This window comes from Bos indicus, chromosome X, assembly GCF_029378745.1.
Source record: "Bos indicus isolate NIAB-ARS_2022 breed Sahiwal x Tharparkar chromosome X, NIAB-ARS_B.indTharparkar_mat_pri_1.0, whole genome shotgun sequence".
Taxonomy (NCBI): Eukaryota; Metazoa; Chordata; class Mammalia; order Artiodactyla; family Bovidae; genus Bos; species Bos indicus.
In genome coordinates, this window is record NC_091789.1 from 139,555,796 (window position 1) to 139,571,340 (window position 15,545).

Genomic DNA, 15,545 nt, shown 5'->3' on the forward strand with positions numbered 1-15,545 from the left:
TCTGTTTTGTCCTACCCAGAGGGTGATTAGCCCCTTAAACATCTAGTAGGCAAAAATCACATCTTTTCTTCCATCCCCAAGTTGAACCTGGGAAGATGGAGGAGGGGGAGGCAAAGTGGAACATCTTGATGGTGCTTTAATCTTTATCTCAGCCTCTCCAAGACCCGGCAGCTCTTCCTTGTGAGTCTTCCTTGAGGGCTGCAAAAGGTCCCCCAGCCCCACCTCTGTTGCCCCCAGGGTTGGCCCTGAGGGCCCCTGCCTTTAGGGTGCTATGCTTTTCGTTCCCCTCTGACTTGCCATCTGCCCTTCTTCCTTTCAGCCTGCCGACTCTCAGCACAGCTGATCACATGTAGGCACTGAGAAGACCATTTAGAGTCACACTCAAGGTTCTGAGTGATCTTTAGTCTTTGGGAGCATTTGTAGTCTTAAGGGATGTGCATTCAAGTTCATTTTTTTTTCCTAATTAAATGATGAACTGTCCAACTATATAGGAAAATTATTTTTTGTTAATTTCCTGTTGCTTCTTGCTACATTGGGTTACATTCTATATTTTCTGACCTCCATCCCTCACCAAATAGTAAATAAACATCCAAATAAAACAGTGTGATAGGAGAATGGAAATCAATCATATCCCGCTACCCTCTGGTACAGCTGCTGCTGCTGGGAAGTCGCTTCAGTCGTGTCTGACTCTGTGCAACCCCATAGACAGAAGCCCATCAGGCTCTCCCGTCCCTGGGATTCTCCAGGCAAGAACACTGGAGTGGGTTGCCATTTCCTTCTCCAATGCATGAAAGTGAAAAGTGAAAGTGAAGTCACTCAGTCGTGTCCGACTCTTAGCGACCCCATGGACTGCAGCCCACCAGGCTCCTCCGTCCATGGGATTTTCCAGGCAAGAGTACTGGAGTGGGGTGCCATTGCCTTCTCCGCCTCTGGTACAGATGTAGAGCCAAATGAGGGCTCCCTTACCTGCCTAAAAAAATAAGGAAGACATTGGGACCAACACTTCCATCCCTTTTGGCACCACAAAATCTTGGAATGCCTTCTTCCTAAAGCTGCCTTCTGGGACCCCTCAGCCTCTCCAGGGGAAATGGGAGAGATAGCAAAGATAACATCAACAACAACGTCAAATAGCTACCATTTATTGAGCCTCCAGTGCTAAGTGTCTTACTAACATTCCCTCCTGTAATCCCTACAACAACTGTATGAGGTAGGGACCATGATAATACCCATTTTATCAATATACATGGGGTATGTCTGGAAGTAAGTTCTCAGGAGCCCAGAAGGTGCAGAACTAAACACCCACTGGAAACAGGTGCTTTACTTGAATATATACCTATATATCTGTCTATAAGTAATATATAATATACACGTGGTAACAGTTAAATTGAATAGTAGGGCTTGATGAAAAACAGTATTGCATGGCCTTGCTCCAAGTTGTTGTTCAGTTGCTCAGTTATGTCCGGCTCTTTGCGACCCCACGGACTGCAGCACCAGCCTGCCCTGTCCTTCACTGTTTCCCAGAGTTTGTTGAGTCGATGATGCCATCCAACCTCTGTTACCTTGCTTTCATCACCTCTCATCCTCTTGCTCCAAGAGATAATCTCTTATTAACTCTTTCTTGCTCGAGTTGCTAGAGGGATGCTTCCACAATCTAGACACAGGGAGGTGAGACAGTTTGGATATTGGTGTGGGCACTTGGGGCTGTCACCATGAGGGGGAGGGGGCACTATTGGCATTGAGTGGGTCCAGGATGGGTCTCGGACAATGTCCCCATTTCTTGATTGATTTGCTAATGTCCTCTGGACATTTATGTAGATTAAAAATCTGCTTCTAATTACCAGTAACTAAGAAATAAGTACATCTGACATATAAACACAAGATATTTGGGGGTGGTTTTCAGAAACAGATGTTTTTCAGGACTGCAATTGCCATGTCAGTGGAGGGAAAAACGTGCTTTGTCTCTTTTAAAACCTTACCAAGTTGTTCACCGTTTTGGAACATCAGGGCACTGATGGCAGGATCGCCCTTGGTATTTGAATGACCAACACACTACATCTCAGTAGGGTTAGCGTCTTAGCTGTCCCAGTCATGGCGATTCTGCAGCTCAGTTGCCCATCAGATGACTTCACTCCATCTTCCAGTGCCTGAATATTTACACATTGAGAAAATACAATTCATTTTAAATTACTTCTTTATACTGCATTTGAGGTGTTATATTGATATTTTTTTTCATTTGGATTTCATTCGTGGAGTGCCAAAGGGACAGTATACATGTTTGTTTATAAGTGATGTCAGATCTGATGGGCTTGGAAACAAGTGGCTCTGATCTTAATAATATGCTTAATTCTCTCTTTCTTGATTTATCAACTTTTGACAATATCTGCTGATTCCTTGACATGAATGATGAGGCTCTACGTCATCCCCCCTCACAAAGCTCTATTTGTTTTTTCATCAGAGTTTGACTGTATCTTCTGATTCCTGCTTGAGCAGCTGAGGACATCAGTAGTGCTGCCTTTTCATTCATATTCTCCCATGTCCCCCTGTGTATCAGCTATGTTTTCATTGGCAGAGTCAAACATTGTCAAAGTTTACTAATATTTTCATTTAGTTCTGCAAACAGAACTCAGTCTTTTTTCTTTTTTTTGCTTTGTCATAAGGTGACTATAAAAATCGAAAACCAATTCATGGGCTTCCCGTTAGTTTGAGAAATCAGTCAACATGCAGGATCTCAGTTCCCCCACCAGGGATTGAACCTGCAGTGGAAGCATGGAGTCCTAACCACTGGACTGCCAGGGAAGTCCCAAAAAAGCAGTCATCTTTCTGAGTGACAGGATAAAAGGTTATACAGGCTAGAAATTATGCCTGATGTGCTGAGAAAGTAACTAGAGAAGCAAGAAGCTGAGAGGAGATTTTAAGAGTCAAACATAAAGCAGGATTCTGCATATTAAGACTTTTGCTGGAGAGATAAGCCTCATGAGTAATTATGGAGCAGTAAGCAATGATATGCACACATGTGGTTAAATGCCCCCAAAAGATCAGGGCAGACAAAATGTGTCCTTATAGTTTATAATTAGTTGTACTCCTAGATGAGGCAATGAAGGTCAGTAAGATCTCAAATTGTATAAAATCCATTGGAAATAAGATTTCATTAATGGTCTAAAATTAAATTATTAGGAGAGTATCTCTACTGTGGAATAAGGTAAAACTATATACTCCCCCCCCATTATGAAAGTAATCTTGCTCTTTGTAGAAATCTGGGAAAACACAAAAGGGTATTAAAAAAACAACTAAAAACTCTATTAATCCTTAGAGATAAACCCTGTCAATATTTTGGTATACATTAATATATTGATATATTAGTAAGGGTAGGGCCACTGCTAAAACTAATAAGCCCCTGAACACAGTGTTCAGCAGTTTCTTTCTGGTTCACATCAAAGTCAGTTCCAGGCTGTCAGTGTGTTGGGTAGGAGTGAGCCTCTGCTCCACAGAGTCATTCAGTCACCCAGGCTGGCAGGGGCAATTCCATCTTCAACATGTGGTTTCATAAGGCATGCTGGGTGTCAATGTCACATTCCAGCTGAGAGGAGGGGAAAGCGCCGAGAAGCACATGATGTGCTGGAGAATCTGTCCGGGACGCCTGGAAGTGGTGGACGTCACTTCTGACCTCATTGGCTAGAACTCAACATGTAGTCCCACCTAACTGCTAAGAAGTCTGGGAAATGTGGTTCAGCTGTGTGGCCAGGTAGCTGAGAGATGTTTGGTGAATACCAGTCTCTACCATAGTGTATTTTCTCTCAGCCTTTCCCAGTACATATATATGTGTATGACTAGGGTTATATTGTACATTTAGCTTTTTATTCTGCTTTAAAAATAACAACAACAACAAAAAAATATCTGAGCACTTTCCCACCTAATTCTTTGCAAACATGGCTGTGTGTTATCTAGTCATATAGAGCAGGGTTTCTCAACCTCAGCACTAATTTTTTGGAAATCTGTATTGGATTACAGTTGATTTACAGTGTTGTGTTAGTTTCAGGTATATAGCACAGTGATTCAGTTATACACACATCCACTCTTTTTTAGATTCTTTTCCCATATAGGTCATTACAGATTATTGAGTAGCATTCCCTGTGCTGTACAGTAGGTTCTTATTAGTTATCTATTTTATACACAGTATTGTGTATATGTCTCTATTTTTTGACATTTGGGGCTGGATCTTTCTTTCATGTGGTAAGGCCTGTCCTGAGCACTGTAGGATGTTAGCAGCCTCCCTGGCCTCCATCGACTAGATGCCAGTAGCACCCTCTCCCCAGCTGTGACAACTAAAACTGTCTGCACATGTTGCCAGATGTCTCTTGGGGGACAAAGTCATCCACAGCTGAGAACCACGGGGCTAGATCAACAGTAATTTATGCAACCACACCCCTTTTATCAAACAGTTGTTGCTTCCTTTATTGTTTTTATTGTTTGACATGCTATTACATCTTGCTCTGTGCTAAATATCTTTTTACATTAATTTTGACTGAAACAGTCATGAGTTACTTAGGAGAGAGAGTCCCAGAAGCAGATTATTAGGCCAGAGGCTATGAATAGTTTTAAGTCTCTCGATACATCCTGCCAAATATCTTTCCAGAAAGGATCTACCAGTTTACTCTTCCACTGGCAACACAGTCTTGCTTTATTTTTAAAGGTTTTAGTTATATGAGAAAAATGGTTTATTATTTTAAAAGAGCATTTCTTAGACTAATAGTCAAATGTGCATATTAGCTATCTTGTACACCCTGTCAGTAGCCTTGCTAATTTCCCAACTGCTGTTTTGTTTTTCTTAAGGGTTTTAGGGACAATTGCTTGTTGAAATCAGTCCATGACATTTCCAGAGTGAGTAAAAGTTTCTATTAAAATGTGGCTTTCCTTTGACATTGTGTACACAATGGCTATAACTTGGTTTTTAATCACAGCATCCCATTGTGACTGGCTCCAATATTTGGACAGCTGTTATTTCTTTTCTTTGGTTAAAAAAAAAATCCAAGACTTCTAGGGAATGACAGAAAGTGAACCAAAGGGTTTACTTTTCATCTCAGTGCATACAGCCTTAGAGTTCTTGCTTCCAGAGTGGCTGAATGAGGTCATATCTTGCCAAAATACTATTTCAGACTGTGTGCCCAAGTCCCATTCTGTTGTGTTCCTTGTCTCCTAGGAGCCTCCCAAGATGTAGGAATCAACCAAATCAAATGCTCTTCCCTAAATCAGGACTTAAACCAACTGCTTGTTGCCCTTATCCCTTTGCAGGGGATCCCGCTTATTGTCAACTGCAGCTGGATTCCTGCATGCACGTGCTTTCAGCACTGGTTGAAATGGATTACTTTCCTGTAACAGGACACAAAGTTAAACCTATGAGCTCCCTGCCATTTTATTACTGCATGAAGATTGGTTAGGCATGACTGTTCCCATGGGACTGTGAAAATGAGCCAGTGATTTGCCTAGCACAAATCTCTGTCCTTTTGGGCAAAATATTATTAGGCTTTCTAGAGCTTTGCCTTGATAAAATCTTTCCTAATCCAATAAATTCAATAGATGAAATGTTTGTTTCCTCCACTCTTTCTCAGTCCTAAAGCCTCTTTCTTCAGGCTTAAATGTCCCTTAAGTGGACTATCTACTGTTACTGTTTATGTAACCCTCTGTTCAAGTAACACGATGTATTTTCAAAACAATGAAGAAACACAACATAAACTATCGGGGGCAATGTTAGGCTCAGAAATGTCTCACAAAGCATTAGCCAGGGGGAAACTGCAGGGATCTCAGAGCGTTGCTAATACCTTTGCAGACAGGAGAGTTCTTCTCTTAAGGAGACAGAAGGAATTTAAGATCTGGACACTGTTAAACCATTAATTCCCTTACAAGCTCAAGCAGGAGGACTGAGCACTGGGAGAGGCCGTGTCTGGGGAGGGTGGGCAAAGCCTTCTGGAGCCTTCCAGGGTGGGCTTCCAGGGATCGGGTGGCTTATGGAAACCCCCAAATCAGTCACCACTCAGATGGGAGAGTGCCATCTGTGCCCTTCTAAGTCATTTGTTTTCCACAAGTAAGTCAGTGTGGCAACCTTGGCCGCACATTGGAACCAGCTGGGGAGATTTTGAGGCTTGGAGGCCTTGGTCCCACCCGCTGAGGCCCAGAAGAAACTGAGTTTCAAAAGCTCACCAGGTGATTCTAATGTGCAATCTGGGTGGAGACCCACGGAACGAACTAGCTCCCGCCGCCCCCACGTGAGCCAAAGGTTCCAGGACTCTGGGCTGGGGCGAGGCCGCCAAACACCGGGGCGCACCTGGGGGCGGTCCTCGAGTCAGCCTCTGGGGCCTCAGTTTCTTTATCTGCACAATGGGTGACGGCCAGGACTGCCAAGGCCCCCTCCGGCTGGAAGAGTTCTCTTCTGGGACGCAGATCTGCGCCTCCGAGATCCTCTAAGCCCGCTCCCCTCGGTCCCCATCCCCCGCTCTGGCTTTTCCGGTTTCCTCGCCCCTCGGAGCTCGCCCGGGGGGTCCCAGAGGAAGCTGCGCGCTTCGCCGCCACCCCGGCGCGCGCGCTGCCCGGTTGGGGCCCCGGCTGCGGGCGCACAAAGCCCCCGGCGCTGACGTCAGGGCCCCCTCTCGGCGCGGCCGGCCCCCAGTGCAGGCGGAGCCGCGCCGCGCTCCCACCCCGGCCGGGAGTGATCACCAGCCGCCAGCCCCGCAGCCCAACGCCGCCCGCCCGCCCGCGCACGTGCCCGCCGGACCTGCAAACTTGTGCTGCCGGCTGTGTCCGTCCCCCGGGAGCCCGAGCGCCCGCAGCCCGCGCCTCCCGCCCGTCTCCAGCCATGGGTAAGCCGACGCGCTGGCCCCTCGCCCCGGCCACAGCCTCGCGCCCCCGCCCCCGCTCAGGTGGGGCCTCCTGGGGGCACCTCCCCGACCCGGGCCGGTTTTGGGGAGGCTGCAGGTGGGAGGGGCGCGGCGCAGGTGTCCCGAACGCCCAGGTGCGTGTCCCCGCCCCATCCCGGGGGCGTCCCCACTCCGACTGCGGCCCCCCTACCGGGCGTGTGACTCGCCGGAGGGGACGGGCGGGACCCTCCAGAGGGGAGCCGAGGGGGCGGACGGAGCGTCCCGGGCTGCGGGCTCCTGCTGTGATTTTCAGGGGGTAAGAGACAGTTGCTCCTGGTCCTTTCCCCGGGACGCTCTCCAGTCCCCCGATCTCCCGGCTGCGAGTCTGATCCGGTCCCACCCTGCCGGGGTCTTGTTCGCCTTAAGCCCACCTGAAATCAACGCCCAGTTCCCCAAGCCTGGGGTCTTCCGTGAGCTCGTTTGGGAACCGTGAGCCTTGAAACCAAGAAGGTGGAAGGGAAGAGGGACAGGACGGGACAGAGGGCGAGGCTCTTTGTCCCCCGTTTCCACTATCAGAAGGCGAACCTGGGGCGCAGGTGGAGCCTATGTGCCCCGCGGGGTCCGAGGCAGTTGGGGAATCGACTAGTCGGGGTGAAAAAAAGCCGAGCTCTGGAGATTACAAAATCTCCCACCTGGCCCGGGGCGGAGAGCAGGAGGCTGTAAGATTGTGTCTGTCACCTCCTGACACCTCCGAAATCCTGCAACATGTTTTACACGGGGACACCCCCGAAATCCTGCAACATGTTTTATACGGGGACGCTGTGTCTCTAGGAAAACTCGTTAAAGAGTGCGGTGGAAATCAACCTCGTTCCGCTGCACCCCCGAAAAATGTGTCTGGGAAAGGGTTTCCCCTGCCTGCTCTGTTATCCTTCTCTCGTGGCTGATAGGCTCCAGCCGCAAAAGCCACAAAGACTGTCACAAGGAGCCCCTCGGAATCCGCATTCCAATGAGGGAGTCAGTGAATTTAACCATTGCAGCCCCTGGGGAGACCTTGGGCATTCCCTACCGGGCCCCAGCCCCCGCCCCCTACCCCATCCTGCAGTCCCTGTGCTGTTGATGGCGTGGGTGGTAATTTTGTACCGAGCAAACGTTTGGTGAGGGTTTGTAAGGAGGGCACATGATTTTGCGTTTAAAAGGAAGCTCAAAGAATTTTAGAGTTAAACCTTTTTTTTTTTTCTTTTTCATTTTTTGGTTTATTTTATAAATTTACTAGGTGATCAAAATCTGAAAGAAAATAAGGTCCGTGAATCCACCAGGACAATTTCTTGCCAAAAAGTTAGGGGTGAGCTAGGATAAGATCCTTCTACAAAAGGGCAGAATTGCATGACCTGTATCTCATGTTCCTACTTGTTGTTCAGTTGCTCAGTCGTGTCCAACTCTTTGTGACCCCATGGACTGCAGCACACCAGGCTTCCCTATACCAATTCACCATCTGCAAGAGTTGGCTCAAACTCATGTTCACTGAGTGGGTGATGCCATCCACCCATCTCATCCTCTGTCGTCCCCTTCTCCTGTCCTCAATGTTTCCCAGTATCAAAGGTTCCAACTAGTCATGTCCTGTGACTATCAATATTTCAGCAATGCTTGGCTCAAAGACGTTGAAGTTGCACAAAAGTGCCAGCTTGAGGAAGGCATTAACTAATTTTCCTGAAATAAAGTTATTTCTGTTTTTTTTTGTTTGTTTGTTTTTGTTTTTGATCCTAGGCATTCGGATTTGTTCCGGTTAGAAATTGAGCGTCGAATTACCACTTGGGGACCTTCTTGGGAATGGCTTTCACGGTGCCCAGGGCCTAATTGGGGGCGGGCTTTATTTTTAGGTAGGTGTGGAAGTTCCCCAGATTCTCATGAAGCAAAAGCCCAAACCAGAGGCCTGTTCTCAAGGAAGTACTTTGTGTCTTGGACAATTGTTGCTTCTACACTTCAATTGCCAATTTATGTTAATTTGTGCATACCTCACTGGTTCTGGCAGTTTCCTTGGTTTTAGTTTTTAGCTTTTACATTAAAAAAGAAAAAAAAAAGTCCCCCTCAGGCCAGAAAGGAAACATACTGATTTCCTTTGGTAGATTCTTGGTAAATACACCACAAGGCCGTGAACTGGTTTTATTTTTCCAGATGTATTTAATTACTGAACGTACCCCAATGAATGTTTTAATTGAAGTGATTTAATGCTGGGAAAACTCTGACCATTTGTCCATTGGCTGGAACTTTGATTCTTATATAAGTCACTTCCTTAATGTGGTATCAGTTCATTTACTGGTAAACTGGGTGAGGTTTGTGAAAATAAAAGTTCCTCTGGACTCAAATTTTAAGGTATTTAAAATCTTTACGTTGACAAAGAAAATAATGAGCAATGTGTGTACAGCTTTATCTTTCAGTGCATCTTAAAAGAAAGCATGCTTTTCAAAAATTGTTGAGCCAGTTGACTTTTTTAATGGCTTTGTTGATAGAATTCACATACCATGTAATGCACACATTTAAGTGCACAAAATCAGTGAGTTTTAGTATATTCAAAGTTGTACAACCACCACCACTAGCTAACATTGTCATCACCCCAAAAAGAAACCCTGTACTCATTAGAAGTACCTCCTCAGACTCCTAGCAAACACTGATTTACTTTCTGTCTCTATAGATTTGCCTGTTCTGGACATTTCATGTAAATGCATTGAGCCAATTGATGTTTGACGTGTGTTTGACTCTTCAGTACCTTGGATTCTTTTGCACAATGGGAAGATGTCATGATGTACTGTTTGTATGTAGTACACCACCTAAATGAGGCAGTTGAAAGTATTTCACTGGCTGAAGAGTTCCACATTTGGCCATTGTGCATGTGTATGCTCACTCTCTCTCTTTTCCTCTCATCTCACTCTCTCATTCAGTGTAACTCTGGTTTTCTCTGATAGCAACTCAGGTTGCCTAATAGAGTTTTGAACCTGTTACTTTATAGACCCTAAGACATGGCAACTAAATGGACTCCCTGCAATAATCTCTTATGAGGCTTTTGTGGACTATCCACCCAGAGTGAATATGGATCATGTATCCAGAGAGAGGGCCTCCCAGGTGGCGCTAGTGATAAAGAATCTGTCTGCAATGCAGTAGACGCGGGTTCGATCCCTGTGTCGGGAAGATCCCCGGGAGGAGAAAATGGCAACTCACTCCAGTATTCTTGCCTGGAGAATCCCATGGACTGAGGAGACTGGTGGGTTACAGTCCATGGGGTTGCAAAGAGTCAGACACAACTGACGTGACTTAGCATGCACACATCTGAGAAGTGCCACTTTTGTTTCATTAGTTGCTTGTAATTTTAAATGAAAATTATATGTGAAATGATCAGATATAGCAAAACAACGAAGTAGTTGTTTAGATCTGTTTTTGTGATAAGGAAGTTTTTATGAGGATTATGAATTTAAACACAGTCAATCATTTCACTAAACAGCATTAAAAACATGGGTTGAGAGCTGTTCTTTAATGTGCAGGCAAGTCATCTGGTGATCTTGTTCAAAATGCTGATTATGATTCTCTGGGTCTGGGTGGGGTCTGAGTTTCTGTGTTTCTAGCAAGCTCTTGGTGGTACTGGAGCTGGTAGTCCCCAAGGCAAGCAAATAGAGAAAGCAGAGCAAGTCTGAGGCTGGGATGCCTGCCTCAGGAATTCCACGAACTTGCCATGTGAGCTTGGGTAAATCATTTTCATTTCTTAAGTTCAGTTTACTATACAGTAAAAGGATTTGATAAAATCATTTCTTCGGGCCCTTACAGATCTAAAAGGATGTACTTTCTTGTTTTTCTGTTTTTAAAACTTCTTGTTTTATGTTGGAATATAGCCAGTTAGGGCTTCCCTGGTGGCTCAGAGGTTAAAGCATCTGCCTGCAATGCGGGAGACCTGGGTTCGATCCCTGGGTCGGGAAGATCCCCTGAAGAAGGAAATGGCAACCCACTCCAGTATTCTTGCCTGGGAAATCCCATGGATGGAGGAGCCTGGTGGCCTACAGTCCACGGGGTCTCAAAGAGTCAGACACGCCTGAGCGACTTCACTTTCACTTTCATAGCTAATTAACAGTATTGTGATAGTTTCAGGTGGCCAGCAAAGGGACTCAGGTATACATATACATGTATCCATTCTCCCCAAAACTGCCCTCTCAAAGGATGTAAGTTAGAAAAAAGAAATAAGAGGGTCACGTTAGGCTTGACAAACGTGACAGAACAGCTTCCTAATTGTTTAAACACCACATGCTTCCTTGAAGCCGGCATCACAGGCATCATTGGTCGTTGCATTGAATGCCAGGATCTTGATGTGCCCGCCAACAGGACACCCAGCCATCCCCGAAAGACACTAGCGGAGGAAGCCGTAGTGTTCACCCACTTGAGGGCCTCCAGCTTTAGCTTCTCCTGCCCTCTTATCTTTAGAGCTGGCCTCATCAGAGAGCCTTTCTTGATTCTACATGCAGGGCCCAGGCCACCTTCAGAGGCCAGAGTCAGAAGGAAGCATGCATGCCGAGGACCCACACATATAACGTTTGCTTCTGGCAGTTTGCTCAGGAATTCAGATACAGGTGGAGACGAAGAATGCTACCCTGAAGATCAGCTGGGCAGGAAATAGTCCCAGGATGGTTCGCTTCCCTCTGTCTGAGTCTAAAGACCTAGGAACAGCCCACCCTCGGGTCTGGGAGAGAGTACCCTTCAAGTCTTGGGGAAATTTTGCATAAAGCTCTAGTCCAATAGCACAGAGTGTGGTTTGTGACAAACAGGAAGTAATTAATTATTGAGTATCTTTTTGCTCTAGCAAAACCTCTAGCCCAAACCACTTGATCCTTCCAAGGGGTTCTTAGAGGACATCCTTATTGGCTGCATCCGGGGTCAAGTAGTTGATGGTTTATTGAAAATGCCAAAGGGGTGAATCACTGTCAGTAACCATCTTACACATTTTGTTTAACTTTAAATATGAATTCACCAGTATTTTGTTGCAAAGTCAAGGTCTTTGAGTGTGAACCCTGATTGAAATTCTTGAAGACTTCCGTGTAATACACAGCCAGAATTCAATGGCTTTTGATTTCCAGTTTGATCCTTTTAAAGTAGAGTGAGAACCAACCTGTGTGCAGATTCCTTGTAGATCAACAATCCCACTCCTCTTAAACCTTTAAAATTTTCTCGCCCCTACTTACTCTGGCAACTGTTTTTCGAAGTGACTCATCTCTTAAGGCTTTTCAAAGCCAATCAACTTGGTTTTCAAAGAAATAAAAAACTATTTTTGGAGCTCATTTTATTAGCTTGTGTAACACCTAATTAAATGTCATAATTCTAGTAACAAGTACAGCTGGCATAAACAGACTTGAGAATATGATAGACTTCTGAGGTACACAATTCAACTGGTGGGAGAAGCAGTATATACATAGATGTCTTGGAGAGTAGCCTAGAAACCAAGTTCTGTGGGCAATGCCCAGTATTATTTACAAAAAGAATAGAGAATATTGGGTAATTGGGTGGATCCACTAGGTGAACATTGGTAAGAGGACTCCTACTATATCTTTAAGCCAATATTATCCATTTAACATTTTAACATGATTTTTCTGGTTCCCATTAGCTGGGTTGTTAGTGTTTATGTCTTTTCTGTTCAAATGTCAAATTTTTCAAGAACAAAGATTGCTTTACTCATTGTTTTATCCCAATGTTCACTCAAATAATTGACATAGGTACTCCACAAGTATTTGTTAAAAGGATAAGGGTTTTATCATATAAAATCGATTTTATTAAGGCCTGTCTGCATTATAAAAGTATAGATTTCAAGGCATATAAAATTATATATGACAAACTGTGATAAACTAGAACAAATTAACTAGTGCAAATGACATTAATTATTATTCTTTAATAACATTAATACATTGAGCACAGATTAGCCCAGAATAACAGAATTTCAGGGCTTGAAGTCACTTTCGAAGTAAATTGATTGCTACAGGCATATACAGACACAAAAACAATTTAAAGAACAGTGTGAATTTTATTTCATTACTTTTTTTTTTGCCTTTAGCCTTTTCTTTTGATGTTATAAAATATTTTCCTCTCTGGTGAAAAGTACTTCCTTCTTGTCAGATTTTTGAAGTGCACAAAATTTTTGGAGTGAAACAGTTTGTTTCAGTGTAATTCATTATTGCCCTGAGGATTAAAAGGTAACAATGGTCTTGAGCTTCCACTCTCCACTTGTGTAACTGGGTTAAATGAACACCTATTGCCGTGCCATGCAACAGGTATGTGCCCCTTTCTAAGTGTTTGAGTTCCGGTTACGTGGCCATCACCGTGAAGGCTTTCAGGGAATATTAAGACAGCTGCTCACTCAACAAGCATTCACAGAGTCCTGTTCAGATGAGCCAGGTACTGTGCTAAATCTTGAAGCAAAAATAAACAAGACCCAGTGCTGTCCTCAGATCACCACTGTTATTTCAGAGATGCAGATAAATAGTTATAATAGAAGTACAAGGTCCTGTTGAATAATTTCTTCTGTCTCGGAGAAAAAAGGGTGGAGTGCTATTTCTTAGGGGGATTTCCTGGGGAGGTGGTCTTCCTCGATCTGAGTCTTGAAGGATGAGCAGGATGACAGGAATCAGTGGTGGCGGGGGGCGGGGACATCTTGTACATAAAGTGTGTACATAAAGTAACCTGCTTTAAGTGATCACACATGGACACACATAGCTGAATCTTGCAAGAATATTTTTGGTCTTGTCTGTTGCCTCCTCCCTTTTGAAAGATAAAGCGGAGAAGGAAGGAAGTGTGAGCCTTTTGGGGGAAGGAAAGGGTCTCTTTGGTGTGACTCCAGAGGGGTTAGGCATCAAAATGAAACCCAGTTCTTGTCTATTTATGCATTTGATTATTTTGAAAGTGTCATTATTTCTTCCTTAAATATTTGAAAGAATTCACCAGTGAAGCTATTTGGGTCTTGAGTTCTCCTTGTGGAAATGTTTTAAATTATGAATTATGTTTCTTTAACAGAGAGTACTATTCAGACTTCCTGTTTCTCTTTGTTTCAGGTTTGATAAGCTGTGTTTTTCAAGGACTTTTTCATCTTATCTAAATTATTAACATTATTGACTTAAATTCGTTCATAATATTTTTGTATTATATATCTAATCCTGTTGTCTATAAGATCTGTAGTGATGTTCCCACATTCATTCCTAGTAATGTAGGTAATTTAAGTATCTGTTTATTTTTCTTGATCAATCTTGGGCATTTATTTTAAAATTTATTTTAGTAGGTTGATGCTTACATCTGATAACTACATCTGATAGATGAGCTGATCACTTAATTAAAAAGGAGTACATTTTCTAGTAATCAGAAAATAGAATTTTAATGTCTAGAGGTAGAAGTTGCTTCCCTGATGGCTCAGACGGTAAAGAATCTGCCTGCAATGAGGAAGGATCAAACCTGGGTTGGAAAGATCCCTGGGAGGAGGGCATGGCAACCCGCTCCAGTATTCTTGCCTGGAGAATCCCATGGACAGAGGAGCCTGGTGGTCTATAGTCTGTTGGATCGAGAAGAGTCAGACACAGCTCAGCAGCTAAGCATAGAAGTTGCTTACTTGGTTAGAAACAGAATCTGCCAAAGGAAAAAGTATTAAACCTGATCTTTTGAAATTTACTCTTAATGGCTCTATAACTCGGGTATTTGAACTTGGTTTGCCAAGATCTGTTGTAAATGATCTTGCATTAGAGTTATTGCTTAGTATCTGCTTGTGTATTCATTTTCTGTAGGACTGTTGAATTCTGCTTTCCTCTTCAGAGCAACTGGAGACAGACACTGAAACAAAAGAAGTCTTTCCTTCCCTTTCAAGTGTACTTTTAGATCAGGGTTTCTCAAGCTCAGCACTTTCTGACATTTGGGGCTGGATGATTCTTTGTTGTGTGGAGACCATTCTGCGCACTGTGGGTTGTTTAGCAGCAACCCTGGCTTCTATATGCCAGTAACATTACCGTACTTGTGACAACCAAAAATGTCTCCAGAAATTGCCAAGTAAGAACTATTGGGAGACAAAATAATCCCATGTTGAGAACCACTGCTTTTGAGTAAGAGGGATTGAAAGCCTTTTGTGTTTCCCAAATATTATAAAATCTGAATAATGGCATGATTGGAGACTTGGTTGAGCACACCTACAGGATCGCAAAATCTCTGGTTAAAACTGTTATCCTTCCAAAAGGGATACTTGACTTTTCTAGCTAAAGAAAGTTTTAAACCTTTTTTCAGCGTCATCAGAGAACCTGGAGATATAGCGGGGAGCCTTGCACACCACGTAATTCAATTTTCGTTTCAAGTAAAATGGTACCTAAACCATCTCAACAGTGAGAGCAAACCTCGAGTGTCTGGCTTTCCTTGGTAAATTGTTCTGATCTTCAGGATGCTGTATCTCTGAAAGAACTGAATCTATATAAAGTTCATTCTGCTTACCAAAGTTGTTTTCATCGTCCTTTGTTCTCTTCATTAAGTAGAGAGACCTCAAGGATCTAGTCCCCTTTCTTAACATCCTTAATTACCTTGATGGCCTTTCCAAATTTAGAATTCATCCCCTTAGCTGTAATCAAATATACCCAGATTAAGCCTTAAAGGCAACCTCCTGAACACTGTTTCATCCTTAGGGTCTGTAGTAATGACTTCATTACA

The 15,545-nt window shown here is 43.9% G+C and overlaps 1 protein-coding gene and 1 long non-coding RNA gene across 2 annotated transcripts in view; one reads left to right on the forward strand and one right to left on the reverse strand.

Annotated features, from left to right (window-relative positions):
* Positions 1 to 1,123: 1,123 nt before the first annotated feature.
* Positions 1,124 to 6,855, reverse strand: LOC139180921 (uncharacterized). The gene is made up of 2 exons (XR_011565114.1): positions 6,767 to 6,855; positions 1,124 to 2,144 (listed from the first exon to the last, which is right to left on the reverse strand). It is a non-coding gene; the product is annotated as an uncharacterized lncRNA (long non-coding RNA).
* GPM6B (glycoprotein M6B) overlaps positions 6,724 to 15,545 on the forward strand; it is a 161,051-nt gene continuing 152,229 nt past the window's right edge. The window contains exon 1 of the mRNA XM_070783535.1: positions 6,724 to 6,851. Within this exon, the coding sequence (XP_070639636.1) occupies positions 6,848 to 6,851 (4 nt within the window). The 5' untranslated portion in view covers positions 6,724 to 6,847. The remainder of the gene's footprint in view (positions 6,852 to 15,545) is intronic.